The sequence below is a fragment of the Trichoderma asperellum genome, chromosome 5 (assembly GCF_020647865.1).
Source record: "Trichoderma asperellum chromosome 5, complete sequence".
NCBI lineage: Eukaryota > Fungi > Ascomycota > Sordariomycetes > Hypocreales > Hypocreaceae > Trichoderma > Trichoderma asperellum.
The window spans coordinates 3,510,936-3,531,005 of NC_089419.1; the positions used below are offsets into that span (position 1 = coordinate 3,510,936).

The window sequence follows — 20,070 nt, forward strand, 5'->3', positions numbered from 1 at the left end:
CCGAATGCGACTTACAGCACGCGCTGCTGCTGCTGCTACTACCGCCGCTGAGCAATGCTACATGTACTGTATGCTGCTTGAATGCTTGAATGTGTATCCTCCTCCTCGTGTTGCATTGGTTCCAGCCCCCCGGAAGCGTCAGTACCCAATACATGCTGGCTACGAGCGCTGCTTGGCCGGATTCGCCCAGGGAAAGAGTCCGCGATGAGACATCCCAATGTTCTCGATACCCACGCACATCACGCCGCAAAACCCTCGAGAGGCATCCACTTGCACGTCCCATCAATCAATCCACACCCCTCGTTCGTGGCCTGCTCGTTGACTGATGGATTGGCCAACCACTGCCAGGAAGCCTTGCCCCAGAAGAGCCGCCAGCCGAGGAGGGATCGGCCATCGCATTCAACGCCTCTCGTCTCGTTCTGGTGGGAAGCCGCCGCGGACTTTGTGCCCGCAAGATCCAACTGGCAGCTGCTCGCACAATTCCGGCGTAACGATGGGCTCGCGCTCAAAGCCGTGCAGTGTGCCCGTCTGGATATATATAGGCAGGCCCTTCCACCTACCCCCATCCTCTCTTTTACTTCTTGGCCCTTTTCTCGTCACCGCGTTTCATGGTCAAGACCCCGACTCACAAGTAAACTCAGGGTGGACTGCTTGAGCCATGGCTATCGGCAACATCTACGTGATTGCCGGCGTGTCCGTCGTCGGCGGCGCGCTCTTCGGCTTTGATATCTCGTCTGTCTCAGCCCAGCTGGCTGAACAGTCGTATCTATGCTACTTCAACCAAGATGAGAACCCCCCCACCGACGCCAACGGCACCTGTGGTGGTCCCCGTTCTCTGGTCCAGGGAGGTATCACCGCCTCCATGGCGGCTGGTTCCTGGCTAGGAGCTCTGATCTCCGGTCCTCTGTCTGATCGATTGGGACGAAAGTACTCCATCATGGTTGGCTGTATCATCTGGTGAGTCAAGACTGCAAAACCAGCCAATGCAATAATGCCTTAAGACGCCGCTCTAGTTTCCTGTATACTGACGATACATGTTCCAGGGTCATTGGTTCTACTCTCTCTTGTGCCTCCCAGAATATTGGTATGCTCATTGTCGCCCGTATCATCAACGGTCTCTCCGTCGGTATCGAGTCTGCTCAGGTCCCCGTCTACATTGCCGAAATCTCTCCCCCCTCCAAGCGTGGTCGCTTCATCGGTATGCAGCAGTGGGCCATTACCTGGGGTATCCTCATCATGTACTACATCTCCTACGGCTGCTCCTTCATTGGCAAGCAGAACCCTGTCGAGTACAACACTGCCTCCTGGCGTATCCCATGGGGCCTCCAGATGGTCCCCGCCTTCTTCCTCTTCTTCATGATGATGCTTCTTCCCGAGTCCCCTCGTTGGCTCGCCCGTAAGGACCGCTGGGAGGACTGCCGTGCCGTGCTTACTCTCGTTCACGGCAAGGGAGATCCTAACCACCCCTTTGTTGCCTACGAGCTGCAGGACATCAAGGACATGTGCGAGTTTGAGCGTCAGCATGCCGATGTTACCTACCTGGATCTGTTCAAGCCCAATATGATCAACCGCACCTTTATTGGCCTTTTTACTCAGATTTGGTCTCAGCTCACTGGCATGAACGTTATGAGTAAGTGCTATTTTCTCATTCACAGCATAGAATCAAGCTAACACCCTTCTCAGTGTACTACATTGCCAACATCTTCTCCATGGCCGGCTACACCGGTAACGCTGGTCTGCTCGCCTCATCCATTCAGTACATCATCAACGTCCTCATGACCGTCCCAGCTCTGCTCTGGGTCGACAAATGGGGTCGCCGCCCTACGCTGCTCGTCGGTTCCGTCCTTATGGCCCTCTGGATGTACGCCAACGCCGGTATTCTCGCCACTCACGGTGTAGTCGTTCCCGGTGGTATCGACCACGTCGCCGCTCAGTCCATGAAGGTAACTGGCGCCCCCGCAAAGGGTCTCATCGCCTGCACGTACCTGTTCGTGGCTTCGTTTGCTCCTACCTGGGGTCCCGTCTCTTGGACCTACCCCCCAGAGCTGTTCCCTCTCCGACTTCGAGGCAAGGGTGTCGCCATGGCCACCTCTGGAAACTGGGCTTTCAACACCGCCCTAGGTCTCTTCACCCCAGTGGCTTTTGCCAACATCAAGTGGAAGACGTACCTCATCTTCGGTATCTTCAACACCGTCGCTTTCTTCCACGTCTTGTTTGTTTTCCCCGAGACTGCTGGAAAGACGCTAGAAGAGACCGAGGCCATGTTTGAGGACCCCAATGGCATCAAGTACATGGGAACCCCTGCCTGGAAGACCAAGGTCGCCACCAGCCTTACTATCCGTGCTGAGCAGGGTGATGTTGAGGCCAAGATTGGCCACGACACTGAGAAGCCTCCGATCCACACTCACGAGGAGGAGAGGACTCCCCCTCCCGAGTAAATAAGGGTTTATTAGTTGAGATATCTTGAGCGATATTCATGATAATGTGGTTGAGAAGCGATGGAAAGAGTAGGCAGGTGGCCTCTTTGTTGATACCCTTGGATGGAGCTTAGTTAACATGGCCCCGTGCTGTGCAACTGAAGCTAATGATGCAAATGTTTAATAGTCGTACTATACCAATATAATCACATGTTGCATTCAATTTATAAGCCTTTGTTGCTAGTTTTGATTCATTCTTAGATTTGTATGAGCCGCTCAAACCTAACAGCATCCTAAATCTCTCTAATGGCCCTATATTAAACCCGAATAGCAACTACATAGCTTGGATTGAAAGAAATATAAGATTATATTGCATATATTTTCAAGCTCGTACATGGAGTGTTTTTCTACTAACAAAAAAAACAAATACAAACATAAGGAAAACCCAAATTCGGCTATATTAGCAGGGTTGTAAGTAACTCAGCCACAGGGCCCATTTATTTAGAGACCAATTACTGTAGCTTGGAGGTCTATTAACCCGCCAATCTCTTTACATAAGCTGCTTTCTATATACAAGTTTGCAGTAGCTATGTGCTGATAGATTCCAGTTGGCCTAGACACTGGGGTAAGGCTGATTTCATGTAGGTACACGTATGCATAAATAATGCAGCAGGCTTCCCGTAATGGCTCCCTGTACCTCTCCACCATGGTTAGTATCTAGTACTAGTCTGCCTTACAAAATCTCGAGGCTATGAGTACTAAAGCGTGCAGTTTACTTCGACCATCTTTACTCTGATTTAATGCAACTATCGCAGCTCAGGGTAATGACGTGCTCAAGTAATGTCGGATCTCCAGAGAAAAACAAAAGCAACGTGGAGATTTTGCTTCTTGATCAGCCTTGCGAATACTGCATGCTACTCCATCTCGACGAGGCAGAGCATGGCGAAGCCATCCGATTTAAATACAATGGAGAGAGATATCTTTTCTTTGGCAACGTTGACCTATCCACAGCAACATCGTATCATAACAATCTGATAACTTGGACGCCGCATGGGGAAGAATTACTGAATCTTCGCATAAACCTAGGCTATAAGAGGGAGGATATACTGCCAAACCTTCCAGGTCTTGCGGCTACTGCCTCTCAAGGATGCTCTTTTTGCGGTATTTTGAGGGGAGATGTCATCTCCATTTTGCCCAAGATTGGGACTACTTCTTCAGAAATTGTGGATGGCTTTGGTGATTCTGGTCAGATAAAACTCATTATTACTGAAGTCTCCTACAAGTTAGGGGAGTATTATGATGTAGAAGTGTGTGCACATCAAATGACGACGCTTGATTCACTTTATGTCTATTTGACCGTCGAGGTGGGAGGAGAGCCGGTGGGCAATTACTCGCTTCATTATGATATTTACGCCGAAGCCTCTGGTATTTATTATCTCTCCCCTGATTTTGTAAAATACATCAATACCAGCACTATACATAGACGAGCCGTTAACGAAGGGCTAGATCCTTGCGCCACCTGGTTTAATATTCAGAGGAGGCCATTTTCCAATCGACTTTTATCGGAGCTAGCAGTGAATCGCCTGCGCGAGCTAATCGCTCAATCATCATCAAATGAGATGTCTGCTTCGGATGACAACGCATATTTGCCCACGCGTCTGTTAGATGTAGGATCAACCACAGAGCCATATCTCCGCTTGGTCTCTTTGGAGAATTATCCACAGCTTCAACCGGCAGCGGCAAATGCCTTTGCAAACAGATACGCAGCTGTGAGTTACTGCTGGGGTACCAAAGAGGAAGCCGAAAAGCAACTGAAAACTACCGTGAATACTCTGCAGCAGCGTTTCTCGGAAATTGACCTCAAAAGTATGCCACACACTGTTGCAGATGCTGTTCGGCTGTGCCGCGCGATTGGCCTGCGCTATCTATGGATTGACGCTTTGTGCATTATACAAGACGATGACAACGACTGGACGAGGGAATCCTTTGAAATGTCCAATATATACGCCAACAGTTTTATTACAATCTGCGTTGTTACAGGGACTTCGTGCTCGGCTGGATTCCTGGACAAGCGTCATAATCCAAACACGCTACAAATAAATTTCACCTCTCAGATAGATCCAGCAGTCAAAGGAAAGCTATTTCTCCGAATGTACAAGCATCCTACACTTAATCTCACGACAGAATATACAAAGATGTCTGTCTCCGAATGGCTCATGAGAAATGACAAGCTCGAAGTTGACGAGTGGGCTCTTGAAAAAGCCCCATGGTTCCAGCGCGGATGGACGTTTCAGGAAAGTCATTTTTCAAAACGCAAACTTCTCATCGGGGATGAAATGGCGTATATGTGGCATGAAGAGAGCATGGTGTCGATGGACGGAACTCGGCACGATAGGTCACAGCTTACTTTGGAAGCTCATAGGAGCATGCGTGACGCTATAGACCAGTGGTATACCATGGTTAGATTCTACGTCCGGAGAAAGCTTTCTTACGAGCGAGACAGATTGCCGGCCTTGTCCGGCCTCGCTAGGGCTTTGGGAACTTCGTTTCCCGATCTAGGGTACCTGGCGGGATTATGGAAAGCCGATCTTCATAGAGGACTGTTCTGGATATCCGGGACCACGCAAAGCTACCGAGAATACGTCAAGCCACTCAAGTATGGATACGTCGCACCTTCATGGAGCTGGGCACGTCGTCCAGGTCCCATCTACTGGTTCTTGGGCGTCCAGTTTTCCGTCGGCGTCAAGTACACGCCGGAATTTGAGCTGCGAGCCGCCAATGTCGTCACGGACAAACTGAACCCTTACGGCCGTGTATTCAGCGCATGCCTAGAAATGAGTGCAAAAATATACAGAATGGTGCCGCTGGGAGTTGATGGAGAGGATAGCAGCAGCAGGAGGAGGCCGTGTGCAAAAGAAGCTCCTGAAGATGAGAGGCTACATCTGCACACTTACCCGTTTCACTACGTCCTGCGCTCGAAACAGGGCGACTACGTGGCTAATTTGAACTTTGATTGGGATGTTAAAGGTTTTCGTCATGATGGCTATGGGTACCCGGATGCTCCTTTGGATGAGATGCGAATGCTGCTGATTTCGAGTTCTGATCTCAGCGATGGAGATGTACATCGAGATTTGGATAAGGCCCTTTCTGACCAGAGGATGATGGTTGGTCTCCTAGTTATGCCGACTCGGAATGTGGATGAGTTTGTTAGAGTTGGCTTGTGGTATTCTGTGGCGAAAGGGCTCGGTGGTAGCAAGCTGTGGGAAGATATTCAGCCGCAAGTAATCAGACTTGTTTAATTTCCTCGATGGCGTGAAGCCAATAGAAACGAACAAAGAATAATTGACGAATTAAATTAGATATCAGTGTCAATGAAGGCAGGATTGTAGTGCATCTGCGCAATTGTCATTTGTATATGCTATGCTCAATCTAATATATAAAAGGTCACAGTATATCTGTGTATTCTATCATGTTCATGAACGCCTACCATGCCATGCCATACCATATAAACATCATGCCATCAAAATGAAACGAAAATCATCCATCGCCAGTATAAACATAGGTCTTACTCAATCAACTCATCAAAGCCAACATTACCATGCCATTTCTCTACTTATCGCCCGCCAACAGCAGAGCCATCATCCCATCCCACCCAACGACGAATAATGTCATCAACAATCTTGACTCCATCTCTGGTGGCATCCACTTCAAACCACTCCTTGTGTTCATGTCCACATGTCTTGCAGGCGCCGAGATCAGCACGGAGTCCCATGCCGCCAAGCTCAAGGTGAATGAGGCGTTCCACCTTCTTGACATGCGGTGTGGGATGGACAGCCGCAGCCGCAGCAGCTGGGGATGGGGCTCTCCCCCCAGCACCCCTTCCATGAGAGTTGGACGACGCAGCATCGAAAGACGGAGGGGTGGATGAGGACATGTAAGGGTAGAAACGCAGCAGCTGGATGGAGTGGCCGCATTGGCGGGACCATTGGTTCATGCGGCGCTGGACATTGGCAGCTCGGCCGATTTTGAGAAGCATAGTCTTTGGCTTCTGGCCGTTGGTGTTGGCGAATGTAGACACAACATCGCTGGGCCTTCTGCTGCGGGTGCCGCCTCGGGGAGGAGGAGCGAGGAGGTCCCTTGCAGCGTCGACGGGGGCCGGATCAGCAGCCGATTCGGGTGTGAGCCAGAACATGTAGATGTAGCCGGGTTCGTCGGCATCGGAAAACGGCTTCGCTACCTCCTTCATGAGCACCGACGACGTGTGGGCGTCGAGGGAGTCTGGGATGAGAGACTTGAGGTGGCCCGCCGTCGGGGCCGAGGAGCTGGAGGGGCGGGAGTGCCCCTGATGATGAGAGGTCTGTGGCTGTGATGGACGCGCCGAGGGGGTCGACGGCCGAGCAGCCTGCGGTTGCACGGGGTGAGGCTGCGGTCTGGGCTGGTGAGGCCTCGGAGCCTCGTCAAAGTCTTCCTCCGGGACGCTGAAGCAGAAGCAAAAGGTCGTCGTCTTTGGCTTGGGCCGGTACTTTTCCGACGAGAACCGGCCGCTGGGTCGCTTATTGTCGTTGATATCCACGAGCCCCAGGCGATCCGCCAGCGTATCCAGACTCGTGCGGCCTTCCTCGCGGATGACGCCGCCAGAGGGCCGTCCCGCGCCGGGGCTCGACTTGCCCGAGCGGCCGGCCTGGTCCTTGTGCTGCCAGCAGTAGGAGTCCTCGCCGTCGTCGTCAGGGGTGGGCGGCGACAGCTTCTTGCGCGACGGCGGCGGATGGCCTGTAGGGCTGACGGGGCGGCGACAGGGCCGGCCGTTGGAGGTGATGCCGCGACATGTTGCTTCGGGGTTGAGCGAGTCGTTGCGCGCGAGGAGCGACTCGGGGGTGGTGCCAGTGAAGGAGGGCATCGCGGGGAGAGGGAGAGATGAGGCGAGCCGGGCAGAGGGTGAATGTCGTGTTTGTTTGTTTTCTTTTGTGTTTGTTTTCTCTTCGAATTGTACCGTATCGAGATGAGCTGAGACTCGCTGCCTCTTCCCGCCGTCTTTTAAACGTCAATTGCTTGCCGCTAAATGCTGCACGGCCAATGCCACGTCCGACGTCAAAGTTTTTTCTTGCCTCGTCCTCTTTGTTGTCCAAAGGGCATCAACGCATTTAAAGCTGCCCAGGGCCAGGGGGTCCCGTGGTTCTCACTCATTTGACTGATTCACCTCAGCGTCCCATTTAGTGTCTCGTTAGCGATCAGACCCCTACGAACACGCCGGCAAGCGCCGAGCCCATCCTTCACCTGGCGGCAACTGGTTGGTGGCACGGGGGGCTGACGGCCTGGCCAGCGCAGCGTGAGCCAGGGCATCGTGGTCGCGTGTTGGGTGGCGGCTTGGTGGGGATTGCTCTTTGCTGTAGAAAACGGGGCGGTGGGCTGGAATGACGACGGCCTGCAGGGGTTTTGGGCTGCAGAACGCGCAGAGGGACGAGGTTGGCGATGGTTTGCGAGACATCAGCGGCTGTTAGGCTGCCAAGTATTCTGTCGCAGAGTATATGCAGCGTCCCCTTCGTATAAAGAGTTTCTGACGCACATGTGTGGGTATGTTCAGTAGCAGTGATGGTGGTTACATGCAATGGAGGGGGCTGGGATCCGTTCGTTGGGCTGAGCAGCAGCTGCACCGCCGGCCTCAGCACCGCCACAGCGGCCTCCCCAATCGAGGATGAGCGTCACGCTGCGTCTCATGAACATGTATTCTGCAAAAGCACAAGGCTGAGAGGCGATTTGCGTGCAGTTCAACCTCTTGTTGCGAATCATTTCAGTGTGAGAGTCGAGTCAGTGCTCACAACTACCTGAGGTGTCGATGATTTCAGCTTCCGAGCTGCACTAAACCGTCTTAGTTCTGCAGAGAACCAATAGCGCCAACCCAAACATGAAGCTACACGCGTGGAATGTGCAATAGCCTCATTTGTCCCCTTTCTTTATTTCACATCTCCCTTTGTCTCTCATCTTAGACGGATCTCTAATAGAAGACTCCTCTTCTCCGTCTTTCCTTTCTCTAGTTGAGACTAGTATTAGACATTGTACCATCCTTGGCTAGCTCCTCCGCAACCAACTTGACCCGATCCACCATGATTATATCCACGCCAGCATCCGCTTGTTTCTATCCAGTAGTGTCATCATCAAAATCCCCAAAATATGGGAGAGGGACGGAGAAAAACTCACTCGTGCAAGGATAGGCTCGTTATTCAGCAGCCCATAAGAAGCACACACCAGCCCTGCATTCTTCACAAATTGCACAAGCCTAGGGCAATATAGCAGCGCCTCACATGCAAAGACGACTCCAGCCAGATTCCAGAACCGAGCAAACTGCACGCCCACTTGCAGGCTTGCTACCCTGAGCTCTTTATCTGCCATGGGCACTTTGCCGGCATTGGTGATGAACATGACCGGATATGTCTTTTGTTTCACGGAGAGCAGAATGCAGACTTCAGGCGTGAACGATGACAGTATTATTGGGCGGTTGCCCGCTAGTCTCTGGATCTTTTCGAGAGCAACGTCGACGAATGTGTTGATATCGATGGTAACTGGAGCTACTCCAGCGTCTACCGCTTCATGGAGTCGCGGATACTCTGCACATTGTAATCAGTTTATGCCACTGTTGATTCCATTGAGAGACAAAGACAGACGTACTCATTTCAATATTGAAACCAATATCCTCTGGCAAATTCATAAGCAGCTCATCCAACGTAGCCAATGAGCCCTGTATAAAGTCCCCCCTGGTATTAGGCTTGAAGCCCTTGCTCTGGAAGTCTACAGTGTAACGCAATCTATCACGCAGCTGTACAGTTCTTAGGCGAGACTCTTCACCTGTTGACCAGGCGCGTCGCCTTTGCGGGTAACCATGTAACACGCCACTTGTGTCTATAGTGGCCGGAGTTATGCTTTGTGGTTCTTGTAAATCACTTGCGTGTTTATACTGAGAGAGCGTAACGTCATGGATGGCAACATCGGTTCCAGATTCGCTCAGTGAGAAATCGTGAAATATTACGGCCTCGAGATCGCGAGTAATTTGCAAGTCTATGAATCTGTTAGAGTTGCCACATTGTGTGAGAAGAAAGATGCAATACCAAACTAAAGAATATTAGTAAGAATGAAATCAAGACCGGTAGACACAAGACTAGCTTACTTCAACAAACGATGCTCCCAACTTGAAGGCAGATAGAAAGGACTATAACACTCGACGTCAGTGCCCAAGTATATTCAAAAGATATGTTATTTCGCACCATGGCTGTATTCTCTCCTAGCTGCAAATACGATCGGTTATCAGTATTCTGTCCCAAGCCTGCAATATCATCAGCTTCATGTCATGGTTAAAGGGTCGTCTAAAAGATGAAGTTAAAATACCTCTATGACCAACCATCCGCATCGGATCCCCCAATCGTCTCTGATAGTTTGTTGTATCCGGCTGCTGGAGGCCTGCGAAAGGCGTAGCAACAACATAGCTCAGCAACACAGTCCCCGTCAAGTCCATAGTCTCTTTATCCATCATAAAGACAGTGACCTCACGAACCATGCTTTCGCGTTTCTTTCCAAAGAACACTTTTCCATGATCTAGTGTTGTATTTCCGCGGCTCAAGAGTACCATCGAGTCCATGGACTCACGACGAAATAGTCGGACAGATATCTGAAGGGGCGCTTCATTTTTGGCCTGGAAGATAAAGGGCTGGTTGATTTGGTCTTCCAGTATTGGCAACCGCACTAATTTTGCATCAGCCTCTGTTCCTGGAGCACAGATCTCGAGTACTAGAGAAGACGTCGATCTGGGGCCACTGCTCCTCTCAGGAATATAATGAGAGAGCTCAAATGCAGCACGATCGTGTCCTCCCTGAGTGCTTCCGAGGTTGACGACGACTAATCTTTCGCTGCTGTTACTGAAAAAAGTCTGCCTAGGGTTCTTATAAGCCAGCCTATGAGAGCCTGCAGGCCCTCCGTTTGTAGTTTCTGATGGAGTCGACGTAAAAAGCGTTGCTATACCAAGATGTCCTCTGAATACCGCAAGTTCTCGGGCAGTCCACCCCAAAGCATCGCAGCTCTCAGGCTCAACCCCAGCCTCCAAGAGACAGCTTACAATGTCGCTGTGTCCGTTTGCACATGCAACCATAAGCGGGGTCCACCCTGTAGCTGTTGCAATATTTACATCAAGCCCACGTTGAGTATAGGTGAGCAACAGCTTAACCAGGCCCAGATTATTTGCTTGAGCTGCGCAGTAAAGGGCAGTTTCACCATGAGGCGCTGTGTAGTTGATATCAGGTTGATGGTCTAGCAAGATGTTTGCGATATCATCTTGGCCGCTTCTTACAGATAGAAGAAGAAGATTCCCAAACAGAGGTTGAAGATCAGATTTTGACTGCTTTATATCATTAGAGTCAACCAGCCATTTCAATAGGATGGCTAGGACTGATGTTTCGCCAGATAGGACGGCATAGTGTAGCGGCGTCATGCCATCGTTGTCTCTCCAGGATAATATGTCGGCAAGATGCCCGACATCTGAATTAAATGCGCAACGTATTGAAGCTTCACAAAAGCTTTCCAGTCCGTATTTTGCGGAGTAGTAAAGCGCAAGACGCCCGTGAACACCTCCGCGACGCAGGAAGACAGTAGCGAGAGCGCAAGGTCCGTCGAGCAATTTGACGAGCCAATCTTCGGGCGTGGGCGTGGTCCGTGAGCCATTTTGTTTCATGTGGCCGCACAAACTGAAGAAAAAGAATATCTGATCTATATGCATGGCCCAACCATTTTCAGTCACAAACTCAAAAAGAAAATTTGCACTTTCTTTTGCTTCCATCATAATCGCAGCAATGAATAAGCTGTAAAGTTGCCTTTCAAACTCAGACCCGTGCGAGCTTGTTGGAGGATTACACGAGAGATAATATTCTCGCAATGCAGCAACCTGGTCGTTCTTGATCCAATCATATGAATTCTCCGGCGCACTGTCGACCCGAATACACGCATTCATGTATAAGGATCGTGTAGGTTGTCGAGTCATGGAGCGTACTCGGCGTGCATCAACTATTATGCTAGAATACCTTTTTCGGGTATCTATTCGAAGACTTTCGAGACTCTGTTGTGTTGCAAGCCATTGTGATTGAAGATGATGGTAATAGCTTGTCTCGTCTTCGAATCCGTTGGCAATCTTGGCAAAGACTTTTGTTATAGCGGCCTCGTTTACTCTATCGAACCATTCAACGTCGCATACTTCACGCAACAAGTCTTCGTAAACAAAGAGAATCAAGCCAAGTTCGGACTGTTCCACAGTATCGATGTCGGGGATGTCGGCAGGCGTTGAAGGCAAGCCAATTATGGCACAGAGGTCAGCCTCTCGCTGAATGATAGACGTGAGTTTTTTCTGGTGGGACGCTTCAAAGCTCTTCATGCTTTCCTCCAGGCATTTCAAGACATCTAAATCGAAATCGGTTAAGGAAAGGGAGAAGCAGACTCAGAGACTTGTGCGTTACCGACCTGCTGGGGGCTCTTCCCGCTGCGATGCAAGCCGTATCATCTGCCGGAGGCCATTGTAATCGACGTAATCATCGGCCCATTTTGCCAGCAGATGCTGGTGATAATGCAAGCCAAACCTCATGATGTAGAAGCCGGAGGAATTTGGCAGGAGTGACTTCAATGGCTCCTCAGATTGTGCGCTGGAGCTAAGGTTTGATTTTCAAAGCTCAGGTCAGCTGCGGTTATTGAGGATACAGAAAGGTACATGTGATATCAAAGCGGGGTTGGACGCCATGGCCCGGTTTGCCAAAGGAAAAGTCATTCTTGGATTAACAAGCCCATGTACTCTCACCGTATTGTAGGAAAGCCCGTCAGCTTGCTACATGTGCTAGGCATGGGGCTCCGCGGGAACTTTGACAAAACGAAACCGGAGCTGAAGACGAGTGGAATCCAGTGGAATTGCCCATTGCCACATTAAGAGCCCTGCATAACAGGGCGCAAGCAGTTACTCTACCTCTAACACACACACTCGCGCATAATATTGCTCGTTGATTAAGAGGGAGGTGGCATACATGCACATGTATTCATGTATATATATATATGCACTTATTCGCACTAAAATCGAGTCTTGAGACGGAACGGCCCGTCTAGTGTTTTTTGGCGCCAGCGCGAAATCCTTCTCAAGCATAGCATTGCGCTGCTGTCGTGTGCTCCCAAGCACTAGCAATACCACCAGTTTAGCCCATTTCACACGTTTGGGACTGCTACAAAGAATACCACTTATACGACGTATATCATCAGTTCTTCAAGCCAGCCTCTACGGAGCACTGCTACTCACTAATCTATCGCATGGATCCACTCCCTTTATCTGCGAGCACCATCGGCATCGTCACTTTTGCCTCTCAAATCTGCAAGTCGATTGCGTTGCTGCGGGCTCTCTGCAAAAGCCTGCCTGGACGGATCCACGCCCTCAGCAATGAGGTGGCTGATTTCGAGCTGGTTCTGCTGCAGCTCGCCTCGCTGGTCGAAGGGCGAGAGAGTCTTCCAGAGAGCAAATATTCAGCTGTGCCGCATCTGCTAAAGCAGGCGAGGGCCAAGCTGAACGAAGTCGAAACGATCGTCAGTGCCCTCACGCGGGCCTACCAAAAATCAAGGCGGCCCCTCAGTCTGATGAACACATGGCGCGCAGACCAGGCTCGGCTCAAAGAGCTGCAGGATGACATCCGGACTGTGAAAAGCAGCCTGAATATCATGCTTGGGGCTACCAACTCGTAAATAAGCACCCGATTCCCACCTATAGAAGCGAGACACATGGACGGCTAACGGTGGCTTACACGCTTGACTATTTAGCGAAGATATGCTGAGAATCCGACTTGACATACAAGCAATCTCTACCACCACCACACAGGCATCCCAGACGCAGTCTGCTCTCGGCGAGAGATTCATCACCAGTCTGGCCGGCGTAGACGAACGAATCGCACGAGTTGAGCAAATGCTCCAACATCAAGCCGACATCTTGCAGATGAACCAGTTCATTCAAGTCCAGTCAGCATACGGAACCAACCTGCCTCTGAAGAAAAGACACACAATGACGAAACCATACTCGGCGGCGATGATGCCCGAGCAGCTTAATTTAGGAATCCGCGTGACTCCATCGAACATTGCTTGTCGAAAGCATTGTTCCTGTTCATGCCACACGCAGAGAAATTCAGCATCGCCAGCATTCTTAAACAATGTGCTTGGCCGCCTGTTCGTCGGCTATGCTGGCATGCCTGCCATGAGCCCGAAATGTGATAACCAAGAGTGCCAAGGATCGCGCTCAGGCAAAATAAGCCTGGAATACTGGTTTCCAGCAAGCGTCTGGTCCAGGATTTTGCGCATGGAGCTGTCATTCCATCACGCGGCGGGGCCCTCGCTGCAGCTAGACATGCTAAGGATCATACCCGACAACTCTCAATGCATAAACTTTGCTGTCGACGGAAATATTGGCGGGCTGAAATTTCTCTTCGATCGCGGCTTGGCGTCGCCTCGAGACGTCAGCAGCAAGCGAGGATACTCTTTGCTTCGCTGGGCGTTATATAGCAAGCAGTACGAAACCTGCAAGTTTCTCCTCCAAGCTGGCGCCGATGTCGATTACAAGCCGATTGGCGCCTTTGACAACAGCCCCCGTATCAAAGCATGCCACTTTTTACTGGAGGGCAATCTCTCGGAGCCTGCCGTAGATGCCCTGCGTGCCATTACCAAGGGCAACGAATACTTGGAGGATTTCATCGATGACTCAAGATTTACAAAGACGCATCGGATTGTCCTAGGTCTCTGTAGCAGCGACTTGGAGGCTGAACTTCTCCTCCACCCTGAGGAAATCGATATGCAAGACTCCATGGGCCGCACGGCTCTGGCGTGGGCTGCTGCCAGAAATGACAGCCGCGCCGTTGTTACGCTACTCAGATATGGGGCAGATCCAAATATCATTGATGTGCAAATATCCGGCGCTCTTTCTAACGCAGCAGCACAGGGCCATACAGCATGCGTCAAGCTGCTTCTCGATGCCGGGGCTGATCCTGATCCACCATTGCCAAGCGGCATCAAGAAAGGCGGCCCGTTGAACGTCGCCGCCCGAAATGCAAATGATGCTCTCCTTGTCAAAATTCTTTTGGACTTTGGAGCAGATGTCAACCAAGCCGGAGTCGATGGTAAAACGGCTCTTTTCCATGCTGCGCAGAAAGATGATGCAAGTCTTGCCATTCTGTTGCTTGAGTACGGCGCAGAGATCAATATGTCTTCTTCGACAGGAGACACGCCACTGACTACGGCCATTACGCATAATAGCTACCATGTGTTGCAGTTATTCCTTGAACGCTGGCATGAATACTCCGAGTGCCCGCGGCTAAAAGGGCCACATCTTCTCAATATCACTGCACTCTACGCAGACCTCAAGACAATCGACATTCTAGCAAATACCAATCATTTTCGTCTCAGATACGATAAGAACTACGCGCTCGGAGATTTCAGAAAGACGCTGCGGGATCGCAAAGATGCCACTGAGAAGTTGAATTTTGCTTTTGATGAGCTGCTTCGGATTTTCGAGGGCGCTTCCCACATGACAGAGTCTGAAGAGAGTCTCTTGGAATCTGGACAAATGCATTGTACTTCTCCTTTGTCGCCGACGAGCTGGGAGAAGAGGTGCTTGGTCCTGCAGCAGAGGGATGATGAAGATTCAGATGATGATTTCCACGATGCGCACGAAGAATTATGAGAGACGCCTCCCTGGCTCATAGCAGAGTTAGACTCGACGATATGCAAAATGCCCTTTTGATGTTTTATGTTGTATGGCGTCTGATGTATGTGGACGTTGCTTTTATATGCATAACTTGCGATACACCTAAAGGTGTACTCTATGGATATCCACACTAATTGAGCAAATAACGGCTTGGGTAGTATAATAGTATTAGTGCCCATTAATAGAAAGCAATTTCTAATTGAGAATATGGTTTACAAAGGGTTTTGGCGTGAAGAAAATCCATGTTCTTCGTAACTGATACTACGTGTCAGCCACACATGCGGAGCTAAGCCAGGAGATTTGTTTCTGCTATATGTTTTTATTTTACACATCCATATGACTAGGTAAGTACGTAGGTGGACATCTACCTAGCTACCAATGCTGTGTCATTAAATAGTTCATGTACCTAGCAACATGTACTTAATGTGTAGGAGGGCCATGGCGATATATGAACGGAGCTTCTCAGTATGCATCAATGCAGGCTAGTAGCTTGCTCTACGACGATATTATAAAATATTGGTAAAACGGAAATATTGCATCACGTCATATAAATATAAAATGAAGAGGTTTATAATGTTTACAAGTATTTATTTGTAGTGCCTAAGTATAAACCCCGCCACTATAAAACGGTACATTGGCACAGCCTGGTAGAACAACTCCCCAAGTACATGTAGGCATTTCTTTCTGGAGCGGTAGTTCAGAGGCACTACGCCGGTTGAAATCACGAAGTATACCCTATGTAGTACCTTGTACATGATTAACTGGGCATAGATTATGCGATATGTGATAACTAAAGCATCTTAATCCACGGCACACGCCAAGGGATTCGTGTTTCGCTGTTCAACAACCAACCATCTTCTCCTCTTTCTCCTCTCCAGGCAAAAATCGTGTTTATTTCCCGCATAAAGATCTCCAAATTGCCAATAGACCCATCAAATACTCATTGAATGCAATAAGAAATACATATATATCAGCTCAAGCTTGATTATTTAGCATGGCTACTCTTTCATCCTTAAAGCTGGCACTTAGACAAACAGCCGCGGCAGCATCGTCTCAGAGACAGCCACTGTCCGACGCCCAGTACAGCGCTGGCTTCACTTTCTTCACTAATGAATCTAGATTGACGGCGTATCAAAACTTCATTATCCCTCAGCTCTCCCAACTGCTAGCCCCTCTCTTCAAGTCGCGCAATCGCGTCTCGATACTGGAGATCGGACCGGGCCCGAAGAGCGTGCTTGCACATCTTCCCCATCATCTAAGGCAGAAGATTAAGAGATATGCTGCATCTGAGCCGAATGGACTGTTTGCTACAAATTTGGAAGAATGGCTTTGTTTTAGCGCGACATCGGAGCCTCCTCTGCCATGTCTAGAGAGTCCTCCAGACATCCGTCGAGTGCCATTTGTTCTGGGGAGCGATGCAAAAAATACGACGAATGATGGCGACGAAAAATTCGACGTCATATTGTTCTGCCATAGCATGTACGGTATGAAGTCTGAACGCCATTTCATCGAACGAGCACTGGAAATGCTCGTTGGGCAGCCTAATGATGGATTAGTGATCGTCTTCCATCGTGATGATGCCTTGGACTTTGACGGTTTAGTGTGCCATCGGACAGCTTCTTTTCCTACTGGAAATATCTTCGTGGCAGATGAGAACGAAGCACTAGACTCTTTTGCCCCTTTCATTGCGGGTTTCATCATGAAAGATGCTGACGAGGACATGGCAGTACGGACAAAGTGGCGTGAAGTGTGTCGCGCTCTAGGTCGCCGCCAGGAAGACCACCCACATCATCTCCAGTTTAGTGCACCCGAGGCCATGGTGGCATTTTCTCAACATGCCACTGCGTTGCCAGAGTTGGCTGTGCATGTTCCCTTAATGAAGGGAGAAAAGGCGGTTAAGAATAGGGAGGCTCGTCTTTACCGTCCCGCTGCCGTTGCTAAACCGACAGAGATCCGACATGTTCAGCAGTGCGTTCAATGGGCCCTAAAGCACGGAGTCAGTCTAACTGTCGTTGGAGGAGGCCACAGCGGTCAATGCCTCTGGCCCAATATCGTCTCAGTCGATATGGAAGCCTTTAACCAAGTACACATTCTCACGACTGGGGGAGATGGATCCAGCTCAGATCCTTTGGTCGTCGTCGAGGTTGGCTGCAAGACTGGGGATATCATCCGAAAGACTATGGAAGCAGGCCTGACAGTACCCCTGGGTTCTCGTCCAAGTGTAGGGGCGGGACTGTGGCTTCAAGGGGGCATCGGGCATTTGGCTCGACAATATGGTCTTGCGAGCGATGCTATTGTCGGTGCCGTGGTTGTTGGTCTTGAATCTGGAAAGGTCTTGTGCATTGGCCAAGTGCCGAACCAGCATCTGCCTGTTGATGCTGTGCGTCCGGATAATGAATCTGACCTATTATGGGCAATGAAAGGTGCTGGAACAAACTTCGGTATCGTCATTAGCGTCACCTTTAAGGCTTTCGTTGCTTCGACATATACGGTGCGAAACTGGGTCATCCCTCTGAGCGATGGTGATAGCCTCAAATCGCAGCAATGGCTCAAATATTTCAATGTAGTCGCCAGGAAACTTCCCAATGTCTGGTCTGCGGACGCGTATCTCTACTGGGAAGCTGACCAGTTGCATCTTGGCGTGACTATGTATGAGTCTCCCATAGTCAACCTCGACGTTGACGCTCCTACACATATGCCATTGGATGAAGTTTTAGGACCAAAAGAGAGTTTCAAGGTTGTGGATGGCGTTGGCCTATTCGATACCGAGATGTACATGTCCGGGATGCATGGCGGACACGGTGGCGGCAAGACTTCCTCGTTCAAACGGTGTCTATTCATCAAGGATATCGGAACAGCCAACATCGCCAAGATATTAATAGCTGCCGTAAAGACTCGCCCCTCAGCACTCAGCTATCTCCATCTTATCCACGGTGGCGGAGCAGTCGCCCACGTTGCTGCTAATACCACTGCTTTCGGCTGTCGGGACTGGGACTTTGCCTGTGTCATCACTGGAGTCTGGCCCCGCGACCAAGATGGGACTGATGCTGCTCGAGCTGCCGTGCAGTGGGTTTATGCCGTCGCTGAGAACCTGCTGCCCCTGAGCAGCGGAGCTTATGGGGCCGACCTTGGACCAGATCCAAGAGATGCCTCTCTGGCAGCCAGGGCGTTTGGACCAAACCTGCCACGACTGGCTCGTCTCAAACGCGACTTGGATCCTCACAATGTGCTGGCTTTTGCCTGTCCACTCCCGAAAAGCCCAATGGAGCCAAAGCTCATCATTCTTGTCACGGGCGAAAGCTGCGCTGGCAAAGACTATTGCGCTCATGTTTGGGCTTCTGTGTTCTCCAACGATGTTCATAGAAGCATCAAAGCGCGGGCAGTCAGCATTAGCTATGAGACAAAGCGAGAATACGCAGCTGCTACTGGAGCTGATCTGAACGCTTTGCTAAATGATCGTGCATACAAAGAGCAGCACCGGCCAGCACTGACAGAATTCTTTCAGGAACAGGTACGGCAGCGACCGAAGTTGCCAGAGGAGCATTTTATGAATGTTGTTCATAGCGCTGCAGATGTGGATGCTTTGCTAATCACTGGGATGAGAGATGAGGCGCCGGTTGCTGCTTTTTCACAATTGGTGCCAGATAGCAGGCTTCTTGAGGTTCGCATCGAGGCCAGCAAAGAGACAAAGAGGGCTCGTCGAGGCTGTAACTGTGATGATAATGGCTGTCGTGATGATGGTGATATTGATGACCACCAAGATCGTGAACAAAATAGTAACAGCAACGGCAATTCAGGGCATGTGACACCATCAGACTACCGCCCAAGCTTTAACTTTTACAACGACATAGCTGGAAACGAAGCGGCAGTGGCGTTTGCCAACAGCCACCTGTTTCCCTTCTTCGACCAAAACCTGCAGCGGCTGGCCAATATGGTGCGTCCAATACCAAACTTTCCGCGCCAAGGGATTGAGTTCCGTCACGTCCTCGATATCTCTCAGCAACCAGGCGGGCTGGCCTTATGCTCCTCTCTGCTGCAAACCCACTTCAGTGGTAACTGGGCCAAAGTCGATGCCATAGCATGCTGCGAAGCTGGAGGATTTGTGTTTGCGTCAGCATTGTCTGTGCGAGTTGATGTGCCTTTGTTGCTGATTCGCGAGGCTGGCAAGCTTCCGCCGCCTACGGTTACCGTCGACAAGTCCCCATCGCATATCTCATCGCATTGTTCGGGAGAGAAGAAGATCGCGATGGATCGGGATATGGTTTCTCGAGGGGCTTCAGTGGTGGTGATAGATGATGTACTTGCTACGGGGGAGACACTCTGCGCGGTGTTGCAGTTATTGGTCAAAGCTGGCGTCAATCCTGAAGATGTGAGTGTTATGATTGTTGCTGAATTTCCTACACATGGTGGGCGTCAACTACTGTATCAACGCGGGTTTGGTAGAGTCGGTGTTCAAAGTCTTTTGGTGTTTGGTGGTGCTTAAGAATACATGAAGAATCATTTATTCAGAGAGTTATGCACAGGGCCTATTCGACAGCTTGAAACAATACAGACCAGTTATCATTAAAACATATTGAAAGAGTTAAGAGACGTGGCTAATATATACACACCGTCATATTCTTTGGAATACTTTATGAGAAACTACTAATACTCAGTATGCAATAAACATCAAATGTTTGCTATTAAACTTATACAAATATACATGATCAGTTCCTTTTGAGCAATATTGTGCTCAATGAAACCTAGATGTAGTCTATGTGTACGAAGAGAGTGCGTATGTATGAGGACGGTAAAGGCAGACACAGCCTCTGCGATTAACTATCCAAAACTAAATACCAGTATACAGTCTGAAAGTGACAAATACAAGGCGAAAAGATACTAGGTGGGAATCTCAAGTAGATC

At 50.0% G+C, this 20,070-nt stretch overlaps 6 protein-coding genes across 6 annotated transcripts; 4 read left to right on the top strand and 2 right to left on the bottom strand.

Annotated features, from left to right (window-relative positions):
- Nucleotides 1-124: 124 nt before the first annotated feature.
- On the top strand, nucleotides 125-2,763 carry TrAFT101_009283 (uncharacterized protein). The gene is made up of 3 exons (XM_024901420.2): nucleotides 125-957; nucleotides 1,044-1,630; nucleotides 1,684-2,763. The coding sequence occupies exons 1-3, from the start codon at nucleotides 659-661 to the stop codon at nucleotides 2,436-2,438; spliced, it is 1,641 nt and encodes a 546-aa protein (XP_024755361.1). The 5' UTR covers nucleotides 125-658; the 3' UTR covers nucleotides 2,439-2,763.
- Nucleotides 2,764-3,739: 976 nt separating this feature from the next.
- TrAFT101_009284 (uncharacterized protein) lies at nucleotides 3,740-5,716 on the top strand (the record flags this gene model as incomplete). The annotated part of the gene is made up of 1 exon (XM_024901394.2): nucleotides 3,740-5,716. The coding sequence occupies one exon, from the start codon at nucleotides 3,740-3,742 to the stop codon at nucleotides 5,714-5,716; it is 1,977 nt and encodes a 658-aa protein (XP_024755360.2).
- A 314-nt stretch (nucleotides 5,717-6,030) lies between these two features.
- TrAFT101_009285 (uncharacterized protein) lies at nucleotides 6,031-7,314 on the bottom strand (the record flags this gene model as incomplete). Its single annotated transcript, XM_066128604.1, has 1 exon — nucleotides 6,031-7,314. The coding sequence occupies one exon, from the start codon at nucleotides 7,312-7,314 to the stop codon at nucleotides 6,031-6,033; it is 1,284 nt and encodes a 427-aa protein (XP_065984724.1).
- Nucleotides 7,315-8,445: 1,131 nt separating this feature from the next.
- On the bottom strand, nucleotides 8,446-12,284 carry TrAFT101_009286 (uncharacterized protein; the record flags this gene model as incomplete). The annotated part of the gene is made up of 8 exons (XM_066128605.1): nucleotides 8,446-8,550; nucleotides 8,613-9,019; nucleotides 9,081-9,192; nucleotides 9,577-9,618; nucleotides 9,674-9,732; nucleotides 9,795-11,849; nucleotides 11,910-12,094; nucleotides 12,241-12,284. The coding sequence occupies 8 exons, from the start codon at nucleotides 12,282-12,284 to the stop codon at nucleotides 8,446-8,448; spliced, it is 3,009 nt and encodes a 1,002-aa protein (XP_065984725.1).
- Nucleotides 12,285-12,427: 143 nt separating this feature from the next.
- TrAFT101_009287 (uncharacterized protein) lies at nucleotides 12,428-15,384 on the top strand. Its single transcript, XM_066128606.1, has 2 exons — nucleotides 12,428-13,159; nucleotides 13,239-15,384. Exons 1-2 carry the CDS (start codon nucleotides 12,738-12,740, stop codon nucleotides 15,142-15,144), a joined length of 2,328 nt encoding a protein of 775 aa, XP_065984726.1. The 5' UTR covers nucleotides 12,428-12,737; the 3' UTR covers nucleotides 15,145-15,384.
- Nucleotides 15,385-16,030: 646 nt separating this feature from the next.
- On the top strand, nucleotides 16,031-19,881 carry TrAFT101_009288 (uncharacterized protein). The gene has a single exon (XM_024909063.2). The coding sequence runs from the start codon at nucleotides 16,163-16,165 to the stop codon at nucleotides 19,649-19,651; it is 3,489 nt and encodes a 1,162-aa protein (XP_024755357.2). The 5' UTR covers nucleotides 16,031-16,162; the 3' UTR covers nucleotides 19,652-19,881.
- The last annotated feature ends 189 nt before the right edge of the window (nucleotides 19,882-20,070 follow it).